The following is a 26,131-nucleotide window of genomic DNA, read 5'->3' on the forward strand; positions in this document are numbered from 1 at the left end:
TATGTTTTAATTGGCTAATGTTTACAGTGTGGTTTTGCTTAAAAACACATTTTTTTCAAGATTCTCTCAATCATTGCTTATCTCACATCCACAAATATCCATGCTTCCTGTGTATAGTATGTACATTTGCTCTATTTCAAACATACTCACACTGAAAATTTATTTCACATGGGACATCAAGAAAACAAAGTCACATTAGTCTGTTTTTTCCCTCTCAGTTAAAGTTTCATTAAAATAAGTTCATAGTGAGTTCAGCTCTCTAGTCCTACCTTTCAATGTAAAACTGATATTGTTATTTATTAGAAAGTTGGTGCTTGGACATTACTGAGAACTAATACATTTCATGTAGTTGTAAATCTTTTTGAGTATTTTGAATATTGGGAAACTGCCTAACAATTCTAAGAAAACCTTTGCAAAGTAGGACCAGACAGCAAATGTGAAAAATCGGGACGGGGGTGGGGGGGTAATAGGCGCCTATATAAGAAAAAGACCCCAAAATCGGGACTGTCCCTATAAAATTGGGACATCTGGTCACCCTATTGCAAACTCATCTTGCTGTGACCATACAAATTACAGAGAGCTTTAAAATATATAAAAACTATTATCCATTGTGTTTTGGTTAGCAATGTAATGACGTTACAGGGAAGTTACAATCTATGGCCCCGGATATCGAGCCTCCAGTGAAGCCTGTGTAGGGGCAGAGTAGTTTGCATTTGTACGGAACACCATATATTTCAACAGGAAAAGGGCCTAAGACTTTCAGTGGATCATTTGTGCATATTGTTTTAATATGTTTGTACATTTCTAGAATCAAAACTATTAATTAGAGTCCATACAGTTTTAGTTAGTATAAAAGGTTCCTGGCCCACCTTCCTGACATGGGTAGAAACATACTACATTGTATCCTTTTTTTTAAAAAAAGTTATTTTATTTATTGTGCTGCACAGTTTTGGGGAGGAGCAGGAATAGTTAGGGCCAGACCTTGCTTGGCATGTAATGCAGGTAGTCCCAGTGACCTCGGGCGGGACTGCTCATATGAGCCACATTTTACCCTTAAAACAGAATGAACTGATTAAAAAATAAGAAAATTATATATAAATAATACACATTTTAAATTAGGATTAAACAAATGCTGAGAGTTTTGTAAATTATTTTTGCACTGTAATATTGATTGGGCAACGTCCAAGTTTGCAACTGAAAAAGAATTTCTTCAGCAATACAAATAAGAAATAAGTTGGTCTGAAAACTTGTGCTTGTATGAGACTTTGATTAGCCTTTATCAATATATTGTATAGACACTTTTTGATTTTTTTTTTACATTATCAAATTAAATTATGTATTCAGACAGGAATTTGGAACAAATATGCTGTAATAATTGTTCATAACCGGAAAGAATCTGTGGAGAAAAACTGACCTGTGTGTGGTCACTGCTCCATAAATTCTTACAGCATTGTATTCAGTTTCAATATCTAGTTTACTTTTTCTAATGAAGTGGGTGACTATTTTTAGAATATAGTAAAGGTGGTGGGCAATAGAAATTTTCCAGATTTAGGGCCAAGCCCTCAACGCAATTCCCACCAAGTAGCATGGGATGGTGGAGGGAGAAGAAAGAAGGGAGGAGAGGGGAAGCATACATCCACAGAGCACCTGCTACAGAGCCTACTTTAGTTCTATAGGAGTTGTATGGTTAACGATTCAAAAATCTGCAACTAGCTTTTCATACCTGTCTGTGACGTGGTTGGAAAACACGTAGAAATATTGATCAGTTGCAAAATCTTGTGTGACTCTCAACTGTTGAAAGCTTTCCTTTTGGCCATCACCAGTATGTCCTACACAATCACATTGTGCAGGCTGTAGGATGATGCCATAAAGGGAAGATATCATTTGCTCCCTGCATTTGCACAGGGAGTGAAGGCATAAGGCTCCCTCTTTCTCCCATGTGTAGGTTGCTTCCATTACGAGTCATGCACAGCAGGGAGAGCAATCTCCATATGACCACTAATCCCTACTCTGTGTGGGTAGGCAGGAGAGAGTATGCGGTGGCATGCAATGGGTAAAACCTTGTGTCTACCCCCTCAAAGTACTGGCAGGCACACTTGAACTGGTATGGAGGTAGAAAGAAATCTGCACCTGATAACGGATTATTTTCTTCTGGAGCAAGGGGGAAACCAAGGAACAAATTTTTACTTTCTTTGTTGGTTTGCCCCAAGGCCAGTACAGCCTTTCTATTGTAATATTACCATTTAGTTCTTCGTTATGTGTACATAAGAAAATAAAGTCCCCACTTCTTCACCAAATCATTATAGACATAATGAGTACCAGAACTTTATGCAATGCAATTTCCAATGCATATGCTAGTATATGTTTAGTGGTGAAAAAATGACTCTGCTGTCTTGAAACTAAAATTAAGTACAACACAAGGAAAAATGCACGTATATTTATCTTTATATGAAGAAGGGCAGATCTGACAAACCCTTCCACAGTCAGATTATTATGCAAAGATCTGCAAAAGGTCAGTATCAGGAGTAAGTTCCTTTGCCTTTATATAGTATAGAGCAGTGATGGGCAACCTGCGGCCCATAGGCCACACGTGGCCTATTAGGGTAATCCACTGGCAGGCTGCAAGACAATGTTTACGCAGGCATGGCCGCCCGCTGCTCCCAGTGGCCGGAGTTCACCGTTCCCAGCCAATGGGAGCTGTGGGAAGTGGGCCACAGGTTGCTCACCACTGGTATAGAAATTCATCAATATGTTTAGGTTAATTTGTATGAGGATTTTCAATAGGGTATAATCAAGCCCTTAGTAAGTATAATTTATAAGGACAGATTTTTTTCTCCTAGAGGGGCAAGATAAATGCTTGGTGTAATAAAATGGGCCCAATATCTATAACGTATCAACAGTAGAAGATTAAAATTTCAAATTGTGAAAGAATATTTGACTATTAAAGTGCCTGTTAAATATTGTTTTGCATCTGTTCCTGTTTTATCGACTCACAGATTATCAGAAAAATGTTAACCGTAAAAGTATTCTAGCTGTGGCCCTTTTTCCCATTGTGATGTCACAAATAATCAGTTCTTATTATTACAAAGATTCTATTGAGGAGTCCAGCACTAATTGTTAAAAGATGTCCATGTTTAAAAAAATGATTGTAACCATACTGTTAATTTCAGTTATTGTTTAGAGTAAGTTTGAATTGCAGGAATCACGTGTACTTTCCTTTTTAAAAATGCATGAAGGATTGTAGTTTTGCCCTGTTTTGCAGGGTCTTTAAAGTCACATATGAATCTGTCACGAGTAAGAAGAGTTAACTGTATAGGTAGGCTGCCTGTATTCAAACGCTACTCGTATACACAATATATGTCATGCTTGAAAATATTCCATTGTCAATCCAAATAGAACACAAACTTAAATGAGATAATTTGGAAGGTCCCTATAAAGTCAGACTGAATATATTATCATAAGTATATGTGAGATAATATTTGTTTTAAAAAGATTCTATGGCACTGTAAACTCAGTCTCATTAGAGACTGCATTTAAAAGGCTTATAAAGTTACTCATTAATGTTATCTTGTTGTATCTCCACAGCTTTTTCATTAAAGAAAATTCAGCAGAAAGCATTTTCTCCTGATAGCAGGAACCAATTTGCAATAAATGTTCTGGAAACCACTAGGGAAGCCATTACTGAGGTCTAATAAAAACAGACAAGCGTAACTTGTTCTATATTTTTGTTTCAATCACATACAGATGAGACCCCGCTCTCCACACCAACCGCAAGAGACAGCCTTGACAAACTTTCTCTAACTGGGCATGGGCAACCACTACCTCCAGGTTTTCCATCTCCTTTTCTATTCCCTGATGGATTGTCTTCCATAGAGACCCTCCTGACTAACATCCAGGTAGGCCTGTCTATAGATCAGATTATGGGGATGGAGACAGATTTGTCTAAATTAATACAGCCATTTTAGCGTAATCAGTTCTTAAGATTATTTGAATCAACTAATTTACTGAAACTTTGTATTAATTTAGGTTTTAAAGGAACCACAACAGTCAAATGATCTTAGAAACTGTCAGATACAGTACATGAAAATACAGATTGTATATGAAACCACAGCAGAGACTTAGATGAAAGTGACATTGGTATTTTTAAAGTTATTCATCTTAAATGCCGGGTTTTTTACAGGCTAATGAGATGTATTTTACTGTTTAAGTTTATCTCTTTTACTAAATAGACAAAAACTTCTTTAATAAACATTTACTTTAAACTGCTGGAGTGTCAAGATAGAAATGACATGTTAAGCTATTTAAAATATGCCTAATATAAAAGGTATTCACAAAAATCTTTTTTTTTTTTTTTTTTTTTTTTTTTACAAATAAGCTCATTTCCATTAATGTATTATCTTCAAAGAATAGACTTCAAAGGGCATTACCAAATTTTTTGCAGATTTCCTATGCAGTAGTCAGGATGCCTATTGTGTGTACAGTATAGTCTGATTCTAACATTATTCAAGATTTACACTAGCATATAGCATGGAGCCAAGGAGTGTTTGAGATGAGAGAAGATTTTTGTTTTGTTTTTGCCCACACATGCAGTGATCATGTGGTCAACAGATGGAATTTTTGCAGCCACATGGATATGCATCACATGGGGCAGCAAAATGGCAGTGCAGGAAAGTACAGCCTTAGCATGCTCATTCGAGCTGTACTTTGTATGCATAGCCCCAAACCTCCACATATAATCTTTCATCACGTTTCTTGTACTAATGCACCATCCACTGCAAATACAGAGGAAATTAACTGTATTTTAATCACCAAAGTCTATAGCAATGCTACTTCTGTAACTAGTCTCACTGAAGTTAATGGGACTTCAGGCTTTGGCTTCCCTTTTGAAATGTAGGAAATCTATTAATTTATTATGTCATCTCAGTAATAAGTTTCTACTATACTAGTAAACACCTAGGGGAGTGGCAGGTGATCAGACTAAAACTCTATATCTGAACACCCCAAGGGAATTGAGATCTGCAGCTAAACCTTGCATCTGTAATGCAGGTATATAGCTGTATAAATATACACACAGACATGGCTAGACATGAAAAAGTGGAAGCAGGGGTCTTTGACAAAAAGGGGCTAATCCTGCCCACATTCATGGGAAGGCCCAAGAGGCAGGAAATCCAGTTTATGGCCAGCCCCGTCATTGTGCATCAACACACAGTTGGTCAGTAGAAATACATAAGGGCAAAAACCAGGCAGTATCTCTGCCAGAGTATACACTGCTATGTGTCTCCTCCAGTCCTTTCCCCTGCATATGCATAGCAGAAACTACTTCTATCTTTACACTGGAATAGTGTCTATGGAGCAACTCCATTGCCAGTCCACGGTGTGTGGGGGAGGATGATTTCTTTCCCTGTAATCCACAGATGTTGTACTGAGGAGAGGATGTTGGTTAAAATGCATTTAAGAAGCAGCATAGTCCAGAAGACTGGGTCCAGGTCTAGAAGTCAGGAAATCTGGATTCTGCTTCTGGGTCTATCCCTGAGCTGTCGTATGACCTCTATTGTGCCTCAGTTTCCCAATCTGTAATGTGGGAATGATGATATTTACCCTCCTCCTTTGAGAAGAGCCTTGAGATCTATGAATAAAAAGTGTTGTTATATAAGAGCTAAGTGTTATTATTTGCACATGAATGATTTGAGTCTGCAGTTATGTGAAACATGGTATTTTTGACTTTGGAGCCTCCTACGCTTTATAAAACAGAAAAAAATATATTTCTATAATACAAGGTAAATATCTCTAACAAAGTTGCAAAGAATGAAAAGAATGCACTTCTTTTGTTTCACACTAAGACACAAAAATAGGCAGCAAATAAATACAGAGGATAAATATTCGAGTTGAGCACTGATGTATAGTAAAGTTTTTAGTAACTTTTTTTAATAAATGTGTGTGCTTGATGTCTTTAGACAGCAAACTACTGAGTAAAACATTTAGTATCAACAGGTTAACTAATCTTGTGATTGAATATGAGAGTGTTGTACTACTGTATGATATATGACCAGGGATTAATTTTCTGAGACTACATTCAGATGTGTTTGTTTTTTAAATGCAGAATTCAGATTATTTCACTTGTTGTTGTTGTTGTTACCCATGGTAGACTGGTACAAAAACCCCACAATGCAAAGAATCCAAACTTTTGTTCATGTCTTTTTCGATTCTGGGACCCTACTTTTTACCTCCAATCCCCACATAATGTCAAGCAGCCTATTATCCTAAGAAGGCTGGACATGACTTCTTTTGGATTTGATCAGTTCTCTCACTCACCCCACTGGCAGAGGCACCCTCTCATTTTCTTCAGGATTAATCCCTGGCTACACTGTGGTGGAAAATATGCTAGCTGAAAACATATTTAAAAATAATTTCCCAGTGATTATTGTATTGTAGACAAGGGTTTAGAGACTAGGGAACTGAACCCAGGTCTTCTCTATTACACTTAAAGAAACAGGCCAGACCCTGAGCTGATGTAAATTAGTGCAGCTCTACTGGCCCATAATTTTAAATTAATGCAAGGCAGGCCTACTCATCAGAGCAGCCACTGAAGTTTGCCGACTTGTTTTTTCCTGTTTCTCTAAATCTGCAGCTTTATTTTTAATCTTGTTTTTTTGTTTTTAGTTCCAGCAAAATACTTACAGAAACAAATAAAATGTTTAATTATTTGCAGCATTGTGGAGTAATTAACAAAAACGTTACATTTTTCTTAGTGTTGTCTTCTTATAAATTACTTGCATGTTTGTGCAGCACCTAGAACAAAAGGGTTCTGAAGAGTTACTGCTGTAATGCAAACAATAAATAGCTATAACAATAATAAAATAAACAATAACATGCTCTATTGTTCTAAGCACTGTACAAAGACATAGGAAAACATAATCCCTTCTACATAATTTTCTTATTGTTTCCCCACTTGTGAGTAATGCAGCCATCACAAACTCATGCATATGTCTTCACCCTATAGCTCAGAGATCTTACTTTTTCATTTTAACAAGGGGTCCGGTGGCACCTTAAAGACTAACAGATTTATTTGGACATAAGTTTGTTTTTTTACCCACGAAAGCTTATGCCCAAATAAATCTGTTAGTCCTTAAGATGCCACTGGACTCCTCGTTGTTTTTGTGGATGCAGACTAACACAGCTACCCCCTGATACTTTTTCATTTTGTTTTCCATGTTTCTATTCGTAGAGGGATCCCTCAATGATCTTTCCTCTTGTCCTCCCTCTGCAATTCCAATGTTAAGGACCATCAACAATAAATGAATACATGGGAAAAATCATTGGGTGCAGCTAAGCAACATTTGTTGCAGGATCGAGGAAGGGGGTGGGATAATATGATTTAACTCACTTCTGTACTCCCTTAATCCTGGAATCATAATTCAGAGGCACCACGATTCTATCCTAGCCCTCAATGAATCTTTTATTGTTACACATGCAGGGATCACAGACATACCCCTACCCCTCCACCATATCTCCTACACCAGGGAATCCTCAGATGCCTACTGTGGGCAGCTTTCCTTCAGAAGCCATGCAAAGGGGCCAGTCGAAGGGGTGAGGATTTATCCAAAAGTATTACATAGAACAAACATTACATTATTTTGATCTTTAAATGTGTAACCTCACTCCTCTGATGTACATCTTTTCAAATGAATCAAACACACCAGCTAAAGCATAGGATCGTGATGCTTCTGCTGATATTATACTCAGTAAAATTAATGCTGATGTTTAAATTTCTAATTGGGTGCAGATTAACCATCGCATTGTAATGAATGGGGAAGTTCACTCCTCTGTCATAGCTAATGTTTTTGTCTTGGTGTATAGAAATAGGAAGACAGCTCTTCATCAGTTCACATTCAAACAGATAGTTTCTAGTACTTTTGGTTGTGAAAGTATGTTTTGAAAGTTAAATTAAGTGATGTGGCCGCACAGCAATGCTGTATTACAATATTGTAATAATCTTCAGTAATAGTAATATTATTTTGAGCTTTAGGGTCTGATTCTGCACCCCATATTTAGTACTTTCGATTGTAACCGTAGCATACAGTAGCACTCTTGTTAAGAATCCATTTTAAAGAAGAACAAAATGGCTTTTAAATATTCTCTTGATACAATTAAAATAGAAATATACGAGAAGATTAAACTCAGTTATGAAAACAAAATAAAAGACTAACTATAAACCTGGAAGTTTTCTGCACTGCAAATAAATATGAGTGAATACTGCAGAAAAATATTTGCAAGCATTACATCAAACAAAAGCCACAGCTTTGCTTCAGCAGTTTTTGCAGCCCTTTTTATTTGCTTTGTGCAAAATTCAAAAGAGTGAAATTTTCTTCCCAAGAATATTAATGGAAAGGGAAAGTCACATATACTTGTGCGAATATGCATTTGCCAATGTATTCATCCTGGAGTTATTCAAAGAAAGCTCTTTTGGGTATCATCTATTGAAAGAGCACAGAAACAATGTCATGTGATTTAGGTTACGAATCAAAAGAGCAAATAGTGAATTACAAATAGTCAATACCCAAAGCATTAGTCATGTTGAATAGTTAGCAAGCAATCCAAAGGCAAACATATATTTTGTAAATCATTCATCGGATAATATTTAATAATGCACAAACATGTAAAAATCAAGGTCTGTTCGTGGATAATTTGCAGACTGAAAAAAGAAGCAAAGTTCTTTCAATAAATTGTTCACTGTCTTCACCCAGCCTCTGCTGCAATCACGTGTGTCAGTATAAAGCCTCAGGTGCTCACACATCTCTATTCTCAATGCCACAAGTTAAGAATGGAGTATACGCTCCAACTATATTTTCCATCATTTAGTGGGTTGTCTTAATTGTGTTCTTGTGTAATTGTTTCATATTTAATCCTAAGAAAGATATGTTACATAAAAAACATAGCAGATCTGAGAATAGATACGAAGAGCTTCTGCATGCCTTTCAGTTTCTACTAAAAGGTAATATAAGTACTAAAAGTAATATAATTTTTGTTTATGCCAGCTTCAGAATTGATAACACAATATTAGTGCTTTCTGAAAAACAATAATGGGTGATTTTGGCCTTATGGGTTAAGACTATGATCAATATATATGATGGGAACTGTAGCCTGTCCTTGCAAGATCATGTACTCAGTTGTCCAATACTATCATATTAGTTAGAAAAGGAAAGAAACCTAAACTAATATTTTTTGCTGGAGCATTTTTCTTGAAGAATTTATCACTGGAAAATATTTTTAAAAAATTAAACCAAATAGTGGTGGCTTATAAAGCACCAGGGAGAAAAAGCAATTCTTTGTGAACACTTAGTATTTTTACATTGAAGTTAGAAAATATATTAACAGTGGCCTAAAGGGGAAGAATTATACTCTGTTAGAAGTCTTGCTCCAGTTTATCCTCACTACATTCATACTGTATTAAAAACAAATATGGAACCTCAGCTTGTTCGCTACAATTATCATTATCCAATCTCCATAATAATTGGCCTTCCTTAACGAAAAATATTTTCTTTTAATTCATGTCTTGTGTTGCACTGTATTTCACATTATAATTGGCATCAAATTGATATATTGTCAGACTAGAGGATTACCCATAGCAAATCCAAGGTGGACATATTTTATTTTGTGTAGTCTTTTGCAAATGAACCACGGGGAAAATTTGCAGGATTTCACACAACTCTGAAATTACTATTACAGTTGTTGGCTCCAAGGTGTTTTGATGATTTTTAGATATTGTACTGATTAGTTGCCTTTCCCAGCCCCCGGTTGCATTGAATAAAGGCAGATATTGAATGTTTCCAGTATTTTTGCATTAAAACTGTCATTGGCAGCAACAGCACTTTTGCATATGCATCAGTTTGGCTCCAGTGCAGATTTTTGTTCACATTGGACGCCTACTGATGTGCACTGATTTAACTTCTAAAAATGGAACTTAATTTTGTATAGCTTATAAGTAGTCCCTAGTGGGTCTTGGCTCAAAAAAAGCTAATATTTTTCAGACATAATCAGCAGCAATAAGTAATGTATTGCCATTAGATACATTAGCAGCAAGTGTAAAAAAAAACAAAAAGGGTTTAGGAGAGGTGTGATGCAGAAATTCAGTGGAAATGTAATATGCTCTTAGCAGCTTCGTATTTTGCATAGGTTCTTAATATAAAATTACACACATCAGCGTTACAATTTAGCATTATTCTACATGTTTATTCATAATGATTGTTTCATATTTAAAGAACACCAAAATATTGTGTTTTGTTAGCCAAGGACAATGATAGTGTAATAGTAATTTATTTTAAACTGCTACTGATAATACAACCAATCAACACATTAAGTGGTGCCAACATTGGCATCTTGCTAAATAATCTCTAGGCTTTGCACTGACAGTACATCTTTCAAAGATAAGTCAACAAGAGCAATCAGAGCAGAAAATTAGAATTTGGTTTCTTAGAATTAAAATACAGCTAAACTAAAGTTTTAATTGGGGTGATCTAAAAGGGCACTTGATGTAATGATCTCTTTCATTTGATACTAATTGTTTGTTCCTGATGAAGAAGAAACATGTACATGAATGTTGCTGAATTGAGTAAAGATGGCAGTTGCCTTAGCTGCTAGATTTTATTGTTAAACAAGATGAATTGTCACAGTGAGGGAGAGGGTTGTCTGCACCTTAGAAATTCTTTGTCTATTTTGCATCAAGGGGAAACTTTTTGTATAATTTCACCTGATTTGGGGTTATGAGTGATTTGGGTGATTTGCATGTTCTGGGCGGAGATAAATGGGAGGAGTTGAGAATATTCTAGATTTCAACTGTTTGCTGAAGTAAGAGGAGAACATTGATTTAAAAAAACACAAAACCTCTTGTTTACTGCCTCATTTGAATTTCTCATTGGTTCAGAAGTATCTTTCATGTGAAAACTGTGTGGGTTGTCTGAAGGAAAAATTATTTCTTGTTTTAAAAAATTGGGAAAAAATTCCAGATATATGTTAAAAAATTAAAAATAAAACTCTGGAAGGGGTCTATTATTACTATTTCCATTTATTTATTTGTGTTTGTTTTGTTTTGTTTTGAACTGTATTTAATTTTGAACATGTCTATGTAATTTTATATTTAGTCCGATAGAGTTTTGTTTGGTAGCTTCCAAAATTAACAGTAGAATCATAATTATCTTGTAGATTATTTTTTACCATTTTTAACTTCTTTTCAAGAGGACTATTACTTTTAAACATATTGTTATGCAATTTCGTTATCTTTAGGTTGAGAGGGATTTTCAAAATGTGGCCTGCATAAACAAATTTATGCATAAACAAATTTGTGTGCACAAATAACATAACATACATGCCTATAAAGTGCATCATGTTCCCTGCCATGAGAACTTTACAATTGGAGGACCTCCCATTAAGTGCTGAGCTCTCTCAACTCTTACAGACTTCAGTGGGAGTTGTGTGATAATACCATAAGGGATTAGGCCCTGAATTAGACAAGATATGAGACAACAGTTTAGGTAAGAGTGGGTATGAGGAGCATTGAGAAGAAAATGGGATGGACTGTTAAAATGGGTTTAAAAGAGGGATTTGAAGGAGGTCTTGTTAGACTCTGACAATGGGAAAGCTAGTGGAACAAGCTTGCTGTTTGTCCTTTGCCTGACCAGGGAGCTGGCTCTTTGGGACCGGTACTATCTCTCAGTATGTGTCTGTAGAATGCCTAGCACAGTCAGGACCTGATCTCAGCTGGGACCTCTGGGGCTATTTAAATACATATCATTATTATTAATAATAACAGTAATGAGCAGAGTATCTTGGTGATGTGCTGCTTTATTACATCCCTACTAGAGCTCCCATCAGGTAGGCTCATATGGAGGTCATTGCAGAAATTAAAGAAGCCACTTTCTGGAAGAAAGCCCAAAGGGGACTTTGAGGCAACCTTCCCTTTGGGGATGGTGCCCCTCACTGTTGCGGGGTGACACCGTTGCATTTTAATCTTCGGGAAGAATAAATCTAGCTCTGTAACTTATATCAAGTATATACAAAGGATGTGTTGAGTGCCTTTGAAAATTTGGCCCTATGTGTTTTTACATATAGCTTGTCCACCTGTTTGACTGTGTTTCAGTAAAAATGTGCTGCTGATACTAGGAAGGCTTATTAGGCTGTTATGTGCGCTCACATAACCGTGACCTGGCAGCAGGATTATTTTATACTTAAAATCTCTTATATCTAATCAAGAAAATACAACAGAAGTTAATTTATTATTTCCGCTGTTTTACATTTCCAAACTTTGCAATGTTCAACTTCATCTTTGAACAGGGCCTATTAAAGGTTGCCATAGACAATGCCAGAGCTCAAGAGAAACAGGTCCAGCTGGAAAAGACGGAGCTGAAGATGGAGTTGTTCAGGGAGCGAGAACTGAGGGAAACTCTTGAAAAACAGCTGGCTGTGGAACAGAAGAACAGAGGTATTTTACAAACTGTGGGGAAATAGAACAGGGGGCCTTCTTTTTAATAGCCAGAGCTTTGAATCTGTGGGCCCCGAAATAAACCCTCTAACAGAGATCTGTTATGCTGATTGCCTTTACACAGAGTAACACAGGCCTTAAGCCTGAGCAAGACTGAACCACACGGTTCTCTGCCAAACTCGGTCAAGGGTAATGACCGGCGGGGGGGGGGGGGGGGGGGGGGGCGGGGAGGAAAACACAGAACAATGCTAAAAGCTACAGCAAGAAACTGCTTTAGCAACATAATAGCCGCAAGTTTATGAAATCGCTCGAAAAATAGAATATCCGCTTACATTAAGAAATTGCTTTTGCAAAGAGTTAATCATCCTTGCTGTTCTAGCTATTTGCAACATTTTCTAATTCCAGCTACCTACAAATTAACCAATCATAGATCTTCTTTAAGCGTCCCATGGTAACCCCCCTTAACCCTTCACCGAACCCCCCCGGAAAATAACATGTGCCTTGCCGAGAAATGTACCCAAACTGGTGCCAAGCGCCACCACTGAGGAAAACCGCCAAGCGCCCCTCTACCCAAATAAACACCCACTTCTCGGAAAATAATGAGGAAGGTGGGGGGGGGGAGGAGTGGCGGCTGACCCAACCCCAGTTTCTCAACTCATGACCGACCCCAACCCCAGTTTCTTAACTCATGACGTATTGTTTGTACTTTGCTTGCGGTTTAATGAAATAAAAACCCGCCTGAGAGCAGTGCTCAGGGTGTCAGTTTTCGAACTGCACCCCAAACGCGTTTGGTACGTATTACAATAAAGGCCTCAGGCTCTGAGTCTGTGAACTAAAATCAGTGCGTGGGTGATTCTTTCCATGACAAAACGCTCAGAGTTTTTTTTATAAGCAGACATAACCTCTTTATAATTTATTTATTCAAGAAAGTTTAATTCTAATACAATATCTTGTTTTGAGAAAAGCCCTTCTTTTTACCTCATTTGATAGAGGAAGCTATGTGACTTGCCTGATTTTGCACAGTGGGCTTTGAACTCAGGACCCTCCCAGTTTTCAGCTCTTTGCTTGAATCCCTTTTGTTTCTACATATAATTAAGGTTTAAAAACATTCATTTAATTATTAAAAGCATGAGAGTGATAATGAATAGATTTGTTGCTTGATATAAAATTGAGCTTTGAGAAACTATGTTCAGGACCAGGTCGGGCACCCAGTTAATTCAAATTAATGGTCCCAGAGCCAGGGCTCTAGCCTGAGCCCGGATGTCTACACTGCAGTTTTTAGCTCCACATCCCAAGCCCTGTGAATCCCAGTCAGATGGCATGGATGGACATTGGTGTTTTATTGCAATAGAGACGTAACCCTAGACTTTAAAGCAAGAAGGGACCATCATGATAATCTTTTCTGACCTCCTGCACATTGCAGGCTACAGTACCTCATCCAGTGCCTCCTGTCATAGGCCCTGGCTGAGTTACTGAAGTCCTCAAATCTTGATTTAAAGACTTCAAGTTAAAGAGAATCCACCCTTTACTATAGTTCAAACCAACAAGTGTCTGATTCCCCAGGTTGCAGAGGAAGGCAAAAAATCTCCGTGGTCTCTGCCAACCTGACCTGGAGGAAACTTCCTTGCTGATATCAAATATGGCAATCAGTTAGATTCCAAGCATGTAGGCAAAACCTATCCACCAGATACCTGGGAAAGAATTTTATGTAGTAACTCAGAGTCGTCCCCCATCTCCAGTGATTGGTATTATTTGCTAATAGCAGTCGTGGATGGGCCATATGCCATTGTAGCAGTCTCATTTTCCCATCCCTTCCATAAACTTACCAACTTCAGTCTTGAAGTCAGTTAGGTTTTTTATCTCAGTGCTCCCTTTGGAAGGCTGTTCCAGAACTTTGGTCTTCCGATGGTTGGGAAACCTTTGTCTAATTTCAAGTTTAAACTTATTGATGGCCAGTTTATATCCATTTGTTCTTGTTTCAACATTGACCCTTAACTTAAATAACTCCTCTCCCTCCCTGGTGTTTATTCCTCTGATGTGTTTATAGAGAGCAATCATGTCTTGCCTCAGCTTTCATTTGATCAGGCTAAGTGAGACAAGCTCCTTAAGTCTCCTCTCATAAGGCATGTTCTCCATTTCCTCTGATCATCCTAGTAGCCCTTCTCTGCAAAAATGCACACAGTGTTCCAGATGAGGTCTCACCAGTGACTTGTATAATGGTAAGAATACTTCCCTGTCTCTACTGGAAACACCTCGCCTGATGCATCCTAGGATTGCATTAGCCTTGTTCATGGCTGTATCACATTGGCAGAACCTAGTCATCCTATTATGGACCAATACCCCCAGCTCTTTCTTCTCCTCTGTTAATTGCAGCTGATAAAATAAGAAATCTCCGTGCAGCAGCTTGAACAGAGGACATTTGGATTCAAAATCAGTAGTTTTATACCTTGAACTAAACTGAATCCCATTACTATCACTGTAATCTTATTTCATGCCTCTCTCCACTAGAGGGTGCAACTATAACACCATGAATGTCCCTTTTAAAAAGAGGAGAATAAATAATTGAAAGCAAAAACTATTAATAATAATCATGAGTGTGCATAGAGTCTTCGCTATGACTATTGACTAGCATATTAATTCAGTACAATTACACGACTAATACTATATAGATCACTTTTTTTAGTGGATCTCAAATATTTTTTTATAAACACTAGCCAGTTCTATGACTCGTGATACCTCTGCGAGACAGAGAGTATACCTGTTTTACAGATAGGCAAACTCACACACAGTAGAGGGTTCAAGTGATTTCTCCAAGTTAGACACTGAGGAAAACTACATGATAGTCCCCAATTTTGTGCCAGGTACTGAAAAAAATGACTTGTATTGTCAGCATTGTGCACTGCATACTCTTTTACTTTGTACCACTCTAATGACATTATTTTTCCTGGTATAAGAAGCAGGGCCTAAGGATGAGGGGATATGATTGCTCTCTAGAAATACATCGGAGAGTGAAAAACTACTTAAGCTGAAGGTTGGTGTTGGTACAAGAACCAATGGGTATAAGATGGACATGAAAAAATTCAGGCTGGAATTTACAAGAAGGTTTCTCACCATCAGAAGGGTGAGGTTCTAGAACAGCCTCCAAAAGGAGTTGTGGAGGCAAACAACATAACTAGTTTTAAGATAGAATGGAAAAGTTTTATAAGTGCGCTTGTAGGATGGGGTTGCTTTTGATGGTAGGGTCTCACTTCCTGTTTATATCTTATGTTTCTAAAGCTTATGCTTCAGGGCTTCAAACAGTCACCTGGAAGGGGCAGGAAGGGATTTTTACCTCAAAGTGTATTCTGGGGGGGTATTTTTGGTCTCCTTCCTTTGAAGCATCAGAGATGGCTACAGTTGAAGATGAGACATTGGATATGGACAGCTAAGGTATTGATCATTCTCCCTCTCAGGTGCTTGATTGGCTGGTTGGCTCACATGCTCTGGGTCTAACTTATGTGGGGTCAGGAAGGAATTTCCCCCAGGTCAGATTGACAGTGACCTTGGGAGTTTTTTGCCGCCTTCTGCAGTGTGTGGGTGTGGCTCACTTGCCACGATTATCTGGGTATATCTCACTTAAGCATTTCCCTGCTATTGCAGGAGCCTCAGGCACTGGTGCATGCTGGTCCCTCCTTTTCACTCCCTGTGACACATAATAGTTTAGTCTCCTGTGAGCTGCAATGTTTTGTCTAATTTCAGTTGTTGGGTTTAATATGTGGGTGCTGGGTGGTGTTAGTGGCCTGTGATATGTAGAAGGTCAGACTAGAGGATCTGGTGGTCCATTCTGGCCTTAAATTCTATTTCTGTATGATGTATGGGATTTGGCACTTAGTGGTGGTACACAGTAAAGCCAAAAAAATGAGGGGAGGGCCCCATTTCTCTGTATCCATCTGTGGTCTCTTGTCTTATACTTAGTCTCTGTCCCCAAGAGCTTGCAATCTATCTTTTTGTTCTGTCTAGCACAATGGAGTCCTGTTCCATGATGGGGGCTCCTAGGCACTATAGTAATAGTAATACAGATAATAGTAATAATAATAATTAAGAATTAATAATCAGAGGGGTAGCCGTGTTAGTCTGAATCTGTAAAAAGCAACAGAGGGTCCTGTGGCACCTTTAAGACTAACAGAACTATTGGGAGCATAAGCTTTCGTGGGTAAGAACCTCACTTCTTCAGATGCTGAAGAATCTGAAGAAGTGAGGTTCTTACCCACAAAAGCTTATGCTCCCAATACTTCTGTTAGTCTTAAAGGTGCCACAGGACCCTCTGTTGCTTTTTAAGAATTAATAATGTAAGAGAAGGAGTGGCCTTACATTCTGCTGTAAGAGGAACAGAAGGAGAGAAGAACAAGGGAGATCATTTTAAGAACACATTTTTGCATTAAAGACATTTAAAAACACCTGTAGACTTTTCTGCTATTAGTTTTCCATGTAAGCAATTGTCCTTTACAAAAAGAAGTTGCACAGACATTAGTGGAATCATTAGTGGGAGCAGAGAAGGTCCACAAGACAATGTCTCTAGTATGATACAAGTAAAAGCTATGGAATATAAATATATGTTCCCTGTCACGTACAGCTCATATCCCTTTATATGAATCCTATTTTTTCTGATCTTCAGTGTTAGGCAGACTCCTCCAATGTCTACCTATTGTTGATTGAGTTAATGTGACAGAAACCTATGTTTACTTTATCCCCACTGATCTAAATATTGCAGGTGTCTCTGGGAACATCAGTTAACTGAGCTGCTACTGTATATAATACAGTGATGCTATTTTTTTGTCTTGTTTACTGTATCCTTTCCTTCTGATCTGTATGTTGTCCAGTTAGTGACTCCTCTGGGTGTAGTGTTTGATCAGGTAGTAAAACTAGGATAATATCTCTTTTATGAGAAACTACACAATAAGACTTTGCTAATTCTGTCTCTGTCTGCTATGGTCACATCTACAGTGTGTCAGCCAGGATGTTTGCTTCTCATTTATTAAAGGCACTTGCAAACTATTTATAATGAAAATATTAAAACCATGAAACTACTCAAGATGTATTTCATTCAGTTTTGTATAACATAAGATGATAAAATCTATTCTCATTTATTAGTGGTATATACTAAAAACTGTTCTGTGTAGTTGATGCTGCACAAGCTATATTGTGTTGCAGAACTGTTCACAACTTCAGAGGTTTGTTGTAGCTTGGATGGTAAACAGAACTCATTGCACTTTACACTGCTACACTAGGGACCTCAGTTCTGGAATCAGGCTCCCTGAGTTCTGTGACACACTGGTTTTAAACCCTGTGAATGTGAGCTGGTTAGAAACATTTAGAAAATGAGGATTTGTATTGAATTCTATGTAAAAGTGCTGATCGGGTGGTACTTTTAAGGCCTAATTCTGTAAGCCCATCACATGCAGATCTCCAGCTGAAGGGATATCTGGGTGTGGAGGGCTCCCAGGATTGGGAATTTAATGTTTAATTTCATAGTGCCCTTTATTTTGTTAATGTTTTTTCCATACATTTCCATCAGTTACCCAATTTCCACTTTACTACAGGATCCAGTGCTGACATGCAATAAAGATCAGGGTGCTTTTTTGCAGAATTTGGGGTCAGTGTGTTACACACCCTCTTTCTTGCTAGTAATTGGGGGTGTGGCATCAGTGGTAAGGGAGGAGACAGATGATAGTGACCCAGCTATATTATTTTTAGGAACGCATAATAAGTAGTAACCGTGTAGCCAAAATCTCAGAACCAAATGTGAACGCACTGATTTTCCGCCCCCCCAGCAATAATTCAGAAAAGGTTAAAGAAAGAAAAAAAGGCAAAGAGGAAATTGCAAGAAGCGCTTGAATTTGAGACTAAGCGGCGGGAACAAGCAGAACAAACATTGAAACAGGCAACTTCAACAGACAGTCTCAGGGCCCTAAATGGTAAGAATTCAGCTTTTTGCTTCTCCTCAATTCATGTGCTGAAATAAGTTGTTATATTTCTCACAATTATTTTTGTGGTGCAGTAGGCCAAAACTCCCTTTTGTCTTCCTCCATTTAATTGCTTCTCTAGGTGTTGTGATGCTTTTTTTTTGCAGTATGTGTGAGCAAATATTACTTCACTGGAGAGAATGCCCAAACTAGAACAATTTGACGTTATTAGCTTGAGAAGTCAATTCTTTGTTTTTCTCCCTGCTTAAAAATCTATTCCTCATTAATCTTCCCAGTCTAAAAAAAATTGTCCTGGCCTCCAGTCATTGTTCAACATTAAAAAAAAAAGGTTGATTGTATTGTAATTCAGCATTGGAGCAACAGGCTGTAAAAAAGGCTATCGGAGTCAAATGAAATATGTGTCAGTCTTACCTTTCTGTGCTTCTAGACTCTCTGACCCCAGAGATAGAAGCTGACCGCAGCGGGGGCAGAACAGATGCTGAAAGGACAATACAAGGTAGGCATTTGCAAAAGGCTATAAATCTAGATCTTACTATATGAGTTTTTCCTCCACTTTAGCCTGTTATTCAAGCATGTAGCCTACCATCTGGGCCACATCAAAACAAGTTCAAACAAGGTCAAGTTCATCTTGCTTGTTTATAAGAGAGAATTCATTCTGTGCTGATAGATTTTCTTTAAATTAACAGGTCAATTCTGTTTATATAAAGCGAGTGAAGAGGAATAATTAATTTGAAACTATGCTGGATTGAATCTTAGCCACACTGAATGCATTTTTTTGAATGTGTATAGTCACGTCTAGGATAATAATGTTTCTTAAGGTATATTTGAAACACTCTGAGCCTTTTAACCATACCAATGAAAACCTGGATTAACCTATGCGTAATATTCAAGGTGTGCTGAAAACTTCATAGCTAATATTCAGTGGCAGTTACTGCAAAGTGTGTTTCAATAAGCTACTCCAAACATTAACAATAAATAAAACTGTGTATTCCCCTCTTGGATTTTTCATTTGCCAAATGTTCCATATCCCATTATTTGCATTTTAATAAAACGAATCTGCTGAGTAAATTTATACTTGGAATACTAAAGGGAGCCATATTACTTCCTCTGTGGAGCTAAATATATATATTGCAAACAGCAAGATATTAGTAAAGAACAAATTCCAAAGGTAGCATTTATGTTATAATGTCATCTATAGTCAGTAAGCTAACTCTACCAACATGAATACTAAACAACAGAAATAGCATTTGTTTTCAATTGTAAATGAAGGTGCATTTTTCAAAGGCAAGCCTAAAATGATTAGCTGCAGTAATCTCTCTCTCTCAATTGCCTTTATTTTGCATTTTAAAGTCAATCATCTTAACTGTATCATTTGACATCTTTTTGTCTGTTTCTTAATCACTTTTTCTAACCCCTAAAGGGTTGTGGCAAACTTTCCACAAAGAAGGCATTGGCAATATATTCAAAAGGCAAGAAAGCTTAATTTAATACAACAAGTTCAAACAAATTTAAAACAAGACAGGAAGTCCTTACAGAAATGTATATGCATATTACACACAAAAACACGTTAAAAGTTATGATTGCAATGTCAAGCCCTCAAAAGTTGGGAAATGCCACAGTGAAAGTTGCATGTGCAAGTTAAATTGGGCCCTGTTGTGTGTATGCATTATGTCTTTAACATGATCAAAATCTGTATTTTCCATTGAATCTTGCCTCATTCAGTGCACAGAATGGAGAGTACTTACTCAAAGAGCAGGTAATCAATATTTTATGTTATCCGCCTTTTGCAACATGTGACCCCATATCTTATTTACTGCACACTATTCAAAACCTGTTGTGGAGACAGAATTGTTCGTTTCCTCATGGGGCTTCTCTGTCATGCTTATCAATATAGTATCTGAGTGCTTCACAGATTTATCCTCACAACTCCCCTGTGAGAGGAAGGGGTTATATTATCCCCATTATAAAGATGGAGAGCTGTGGAACAGAAAGTTTTAGGCTCTGTCTGAAGGCGGCACGTGAGCTGATTTTCAGTGGCACTCACACTGCCCGGGTCCTGGCCACCAGTCTGTGGGGGGCTCTGCATTTTAATTTAATTTTAAATGAAGCTTCTAAACATTTTGAAACCTTATTTACTTTACATACAACAATAGTTTAGTTATATGTTATAAACTTCTAGAAAGAGACCTTCTAAAAAGGTTAAAATGTATTACTGGCACGCGAAACATTAAATTAGAATGAATAAATGAAGACTCGGCACACCACTTCTGAAAGGTTGCAGACCCCTGGTCTATACTATACTCGCCTATGTCGGAATAACTTGTGTCACTCAGGGGAGTAAATAAATCATCCTTCAGAGTGACATAAATTACTGATGTAAGCACAGGTGTGGACAGTGCTATGTCCTCGGGAGAGCTTCTCTTGCCAACATAGCATCTGCCGCTCACGGAGGCTGAAATAGTTAAGCAGATGGGAGAGCTCTCTCCTGTCAGTTTAGAGAGTCTATATTAGAGAGCTTACAGCAGCACAGCTGTATCGGTACAGCTGCACCCCTGTAAATGCTAGTATAGCTGTAGCCTAAGCGTACACTAGATTTGGGTGCCCAGTTTGAGACAATGGTGTCTGATTTTTTTGAGTACTCCAGTTTTTCTTAGCACTTCATCTGTTCAGAGCTCAGCTTCCATTCACTTGAGGTGTAGCTGTGAGCGCTCAGCCCACAGGTATCAAGTTGGGCATGCATAAAATGAAGAACATATAATTAATGGCCACCTGTGAATAGTTTAGTTTAAAAGCCTTGTCAACATTATATAGGAACTCCGTGGCAGATGCGGGGATAGAAACCTATTCTCCAGGGTGGCATTCATTTTTTTTAATTAGGAGACCATCCTTTTCCTTTCAACAATTCCCTATCACTTTCTAACTTCTGCAGTAAACGAGGCTGAGGTCCTACAAATCTCAGCCTGCTTTAGTACAGAACATTGACTCTTCCCCAGAATACTGTCTATCCTGTGCACTGAATGAAGGAGTCCCATGATAAAACTAGTATGTGATCATGTAATAAAAGACTGTACTATAATGCATACACTTAATTCTGGCATTTCCTAACTTTTGAGTACTTGACTTTGCACCCTTAACATTAATTTAAATGGTGGAGGGAGAAGGTAGGGTTATGTGTAATTTCCTAGGCTTTTAAAAAAGCAAACTGAAACAACAGAAATTCCATCATGTGGCATTATATTAGCACTCACATGGTTCATCAGCAGGGTTGGAAGCTTCAGATCCAAGCTACCTGAGCTAGCTGATAGTAGTAGTAGGTTGTCATCATCTATGTGGACCTACCACAAGAGAAGAATGAAATATACACTTTGCCAGTAGGTTTCACAGATATTTATTGACCACAGAGGAATGTTGAGAGTCAGGAATTTTGGATTCAATCAGGGTGGATTGATTTAAATCACCAGTTTTAATGAAAATGTAAATTAACATGCAGGAAACTTTGATTTAAATAATAGATTTTAGTAATTTTTTGCATTTATACATTTAGTTTTATTCATAAAGAAAGGTTGGTTTACAACCATTAAAACATGTTGATTTGCTCTAAATATAGTGTTCTGGAATCTATGAACATATGAACTTTGCACTACACTTGGTGCTTCTTTTTGTTAACCAGAAGGATACACTATATCTATATACATTTATTTAACCAATTATATAGCTTAACATACAATTATTCAAATTCTTAATATTCACATTTTTAGTTATTTTAGAAAATGGCAAATGATGTATTTCGTATTTACTAGATGATGATTATTTTTTGTGGTTTGTGTCAAGCTCTATTTGGATGGAAATTCAAAATAAATTAAAATGCCCTAAAACAGCATTTAAAATTTGTTTATTAAATAAAACTAGCTTAAATATGTTGTAACCATAAGGAAAAAAGTTTTGTAAAAAGTTTATCATAACATATTTGGAATTTAAAACTAACTGATTTCTTAAACAAAGGAAGAACTATCTGTAGTTAGTGAACTGAATTAATTATTTCTAGTCATCATGTCCTTCAAGATTTTAGAACCTAGTTTTTACTAGTAGATTGGAAGATGAAAACAAGCTTTCCTGATTTTTCAGCTTCCACTTGGCTTTAACTTTGAACTAGGTGTAGTTGAACTGAACTAGTAGAATAAACTGAAATGAAAAAAGAAATCTTTCTTTACATGCAGAAGAGGGTTCTGCTATCAAAAGCTGGCTTAGCATTTCAACAAACTCTGGTTCCAGGTACTTAGCCAATAACTACCATTGGTTCAGTGATCAGACTTTCTTTAAAACATGGCAGCAAATATGTATTTTTGTATTTAATTTAAATTATTTTAAGATTATGAATAATTTAGGTCTTAACATAGATTGCCATATTCAAATTTAATTTTAAATGCATTTTTTAAATGCATATTTAATTGAATTTAAAAATCTGATTTAAATACATCTGATTTATTTTTTTATTAATCAATTATTATTTGTTTAAACATTATTGGTTTGTGTCCCCCCCTGGATTCAATTCCAGGTTCTGGAGGGGAATTTTCTCTAGTGGTCACAGAGACTTCTGCCCTGTTCCCATTGGCTGCAGAGCCTAGGGAGGGCACTGAGGCCATGGCCCTACCTGGCCCACCACAGCCCAGCTTGGAGCAGGTGCTCCGGTGGCGACAAGGACAGGAAGAGGGCAGGGGTGGGGCATTGCATTGGGAGGGCCCCAGCTGCACTCTGTGGTGAGAGACAATGTGCTGAACAGGGGGATGGGTTAGCCCTGTGGGACAGGAGCCATTGTGGGGTGAGTGCAGGCCCCTTGGGGCCTCCTACCCCCTGGGGGCAGGACCCAACTCCCACCACCACCCATCTGACCCCCCTGCACACTTTAAAAGACACTCTGCAGCCCTTTCCTGTTCCCCTCACACTTGACCCTTTTCCCCGTGTCCCCTCTAGCTCATTTTGCCAGTCCTATCTCTCCCTATCCCAGCTCCTCATCCTAGTCTTCCTTCCCCATCCATATCCAGTCTCCTTCACCGGCCAATCCCAATCTCTTTCCTCCCACACACGGGCTCCTTTTCCCAGTCTCCAGGCCCATCCATTCCCAGTTCTCCTGCCCTGGATCCTCTCCTGATCTCAGTCTCAGCACCCCCGCCTCCATCTGGCTCTTAGTCTGATGTCAGGGTATCTCCTCCATGCATTGGCTCCCAGTCTCCCTCCTGTGCCATTTTGACCCCATTTTCCACCCCATCCCACCTCTAAGTCCCAGCCTCCCTTGCTCAGCCATTACCAGTATCCACCCATCTTAATGTTTCCCAGTACCAATCTTCCCCATGGGCTTCTTGTCCCAATCTACTTCCTCTGCTGCCTCTTCCCTCCCACCCCATCCCAGTCCAGCTCTTGGTAGTATGGATGGTACAATTGCCTATTTATCAACAATCATTATTTTTTTTAATTTTCAATATTGAATATGCTGAGCTAGGCAAACAAAACGGCGATTCTATGGGGAAGCAAGGTAAAACTAATATAAATTTTGAAATATCTAGTGCAATTTTAGAAAAGTTTAGGCCAAGAACTTAGGCAAAAAATAAAAATAAGTTAAAATATAAAAAAAATCATTTCTGCTTATTCTAAAAATAAGTTGACAGTTAATTGCATCCTAATAAAAGGATATTGTCAACTTAAGAATCATATTTAAACCTGATTTTTTTAAAACTTGCCATTGTTGTGATTACCTTAACTGGGGGAGATCAGTTCATTTGTCCACAATCCTTTTCACTGTTGGCCCTATATGGACTTTTAGACAGTTTCACACTGTTGTTTGTGTGGGTCTTTTACATAACAACAGAGGAAAGAAAAAAACATTTTAAAAAACAGGAAAATGTAAAAGCACAAAAATTGGAAGAAGAAATTAAAAGCAGGTATAGTACTTAACACTCCTTTTAATTCGCTTTTTAGTTTTTGTCTAGATTTGAATAAGGACTGAAAGCTATGAGCCTCAAACACACACACATATATTTTCTAATGACATACAGTCATATTAAACATTTTTTAAAAACTGGTGTCAACACTGGTTTTATATGTTTTCTTGTTTTTGATTTTTAACAAATAATAAAGCAGGTTATCCTCTTCTTCATACATATTGTAGGTTCACTAGATGCCTATGCCTAACTCCCAACCAGGTCTCCCAAGACCCCCTCATCCCACACAAAAAGGTACCATATAGAGAAATGTTTAACTTTTATATACTGTTTTGTTACCAGGCCTTTTGTTAAACAAGAATACAATGAAATTTACTGACTCCCTTATTTTTTTGTTCTTCCTCAGAAATCTCTCTCTTTACTCCACTTTCTTTCCCTCTCTACTTGCCTCTTTCCCCTCTAATGCATCTGTTACCCCTATAAATCTCTCCTTTCCCAACTTTCTTTCCCCCAGCCTTTTTCTCCACTCCCAGCCAGCTCACACATAGCTCTTCCCAGTTCTCTTTCCTCACCCTTTCCAATATACATTATCTAAACCTGTTCCCTGTTAACTCTCGCCCCCTTCTGTTCACTTCATGCCCCTTTTTGTCTCACATGTTCTGGTTACCTATTCCCCAGCCTGTTCCCATTATTTGTCCTCTCTCCCAAACCTTTCCTGCCTTTTTTTAAGCTTTCCTCACTTGCCTCCTGCCCTTGAGGCTCCCTTCTCTCTCTTGCCTTCCTCATTTCTTTCCCATTTTCTATTGCCATCAGTTCATCATTTGTTCCCAGTTCATCCTTTCCATTTGCAGATGTGATACTCAATGAAGAGCCTATGCCTTCTCAATCACTTCTCTGCCAACAGTCCATCTTCTTTACCCTGGTGTCCCATTGTCTCAGGCCCATGATTTCCTTGGCCTCTCCAGATACCCCATTCCATTTCCTGAGTCCCTCCTTTGCCCTCTGCTCATCCCCATGGCTTCCCTGCCTCAATTATTCTTTCAGTCTAGTCTCTCTTCCATTAATCCAGCTTCTGATGACAGCATGCTCTAGTCCCTCTTCTGGCTGCCAGTCTCTTCATTGCTCCATCTCCTGGTTCTGCAGCAAACTGACCTGCCGCCCCCCAGCAGACCAATTCTCTACCTTCCAGTGGATCTTCTGCCTCCCATCAAGCATACCTCTTCCTCCCCACATCCCCTAAAGCAGAGCAATTCTGTGTTTCCCAAATCCTTTCCAGCAAACCAGTCTCCTCTCTCTCCCTTCATCCAGGTTCTCTAACATATCTGCAGGCTGATTTTCTGACCATGGGTGAAGGGATGCTAGAAATGGTTCCCAACTACTCTCTGACCCTGTGTAAGAAGGGAAGCTATCCTGTGCACGGAGTTCCCATCCAGATCTGGGCTCACTAGAGCATCTGTCCCCCTCCCCGTGAACCCACAGTGGGGTTCTCATTGCCTGTCTGGGAAACTAGCTGAGTCTTCCTCCCACAGGTAGCCAGTGGGGGGCAATACTGAGCAGTTGCAGCAGAGCAGAGAGAGCAGCTCCAACTCAGCACATTCCATAGTCACACAAGGAAGTAGTGCTCTCAGGGCTATGGGGCAGGCAGTGAGGGAGAAGTTGGGAAGGCAGTACCTCCTACCACCTCCCTGTTGTTATGAGCTGAGTGCTGAGCTTTGCTAGGAGCAGATTGATATTTTTAAGTAACACGCAGTGTGGTT

General features: G+C 38.3%; 1 protein-coding gene across 16 annotated transcripts in view; it reads left to right on the forward strand.

Moving 5' to 3' along the window:
- The window catches only part of DACH1 (dachshund family transcription factor 1), a 457,475-nt gene that overhangs the window by 396,684 nt on the left and 34,660 nt on the right, over positions 1-26,131 (forward strand). For 7 of the 16 annotated variants that reach the window (XM_005306824.4, XM_005306825.4, XM_005306827.5 and 4 more), the window contains 6 exons: positions 3,745-3,896; positions 12,328-12,475; positions 18,286-18,429; positions 18,866-18,934; positions 22,656-22,710; positions 24,602-24,668. In XM_005306824.4, coding sequence (XP_005306881.2) covers positions 3,745-3,896; positions 12,328-12,475; positions 18,286-18,429; positions 18,866-18,934; positions 22,656-22,710; positions 24,602-24,668 — 635 coding nt within the window. The remainder of the gene's footprint in view (positions 1-3,744; positions 3,897-12,327; positions 12,476-18,285; positions 18,430-18,865; positions 18,935-22,655; positions 22,711-24,601; positions 24,669-26,131) is intronic. The other 9 variants (XM_005306826.4, XM_065581129.1, XM_065581131.1 and 6 more) reach the window with 5 other exon arrangements.

Source organism: Chrysemys picta, chromosome 1, assembly GCF_011386835.1.
Source record: "Chrysemys picta bellii isolate R12L10 chromosome 1, ASM1138683v2, whole genome shotgun sequence".
Taxonomy (NCBI): Eukaryota; Metazoa; Chordata; order Testudines; family Emydidae; genus Chrysemys; species Chrysemys picta.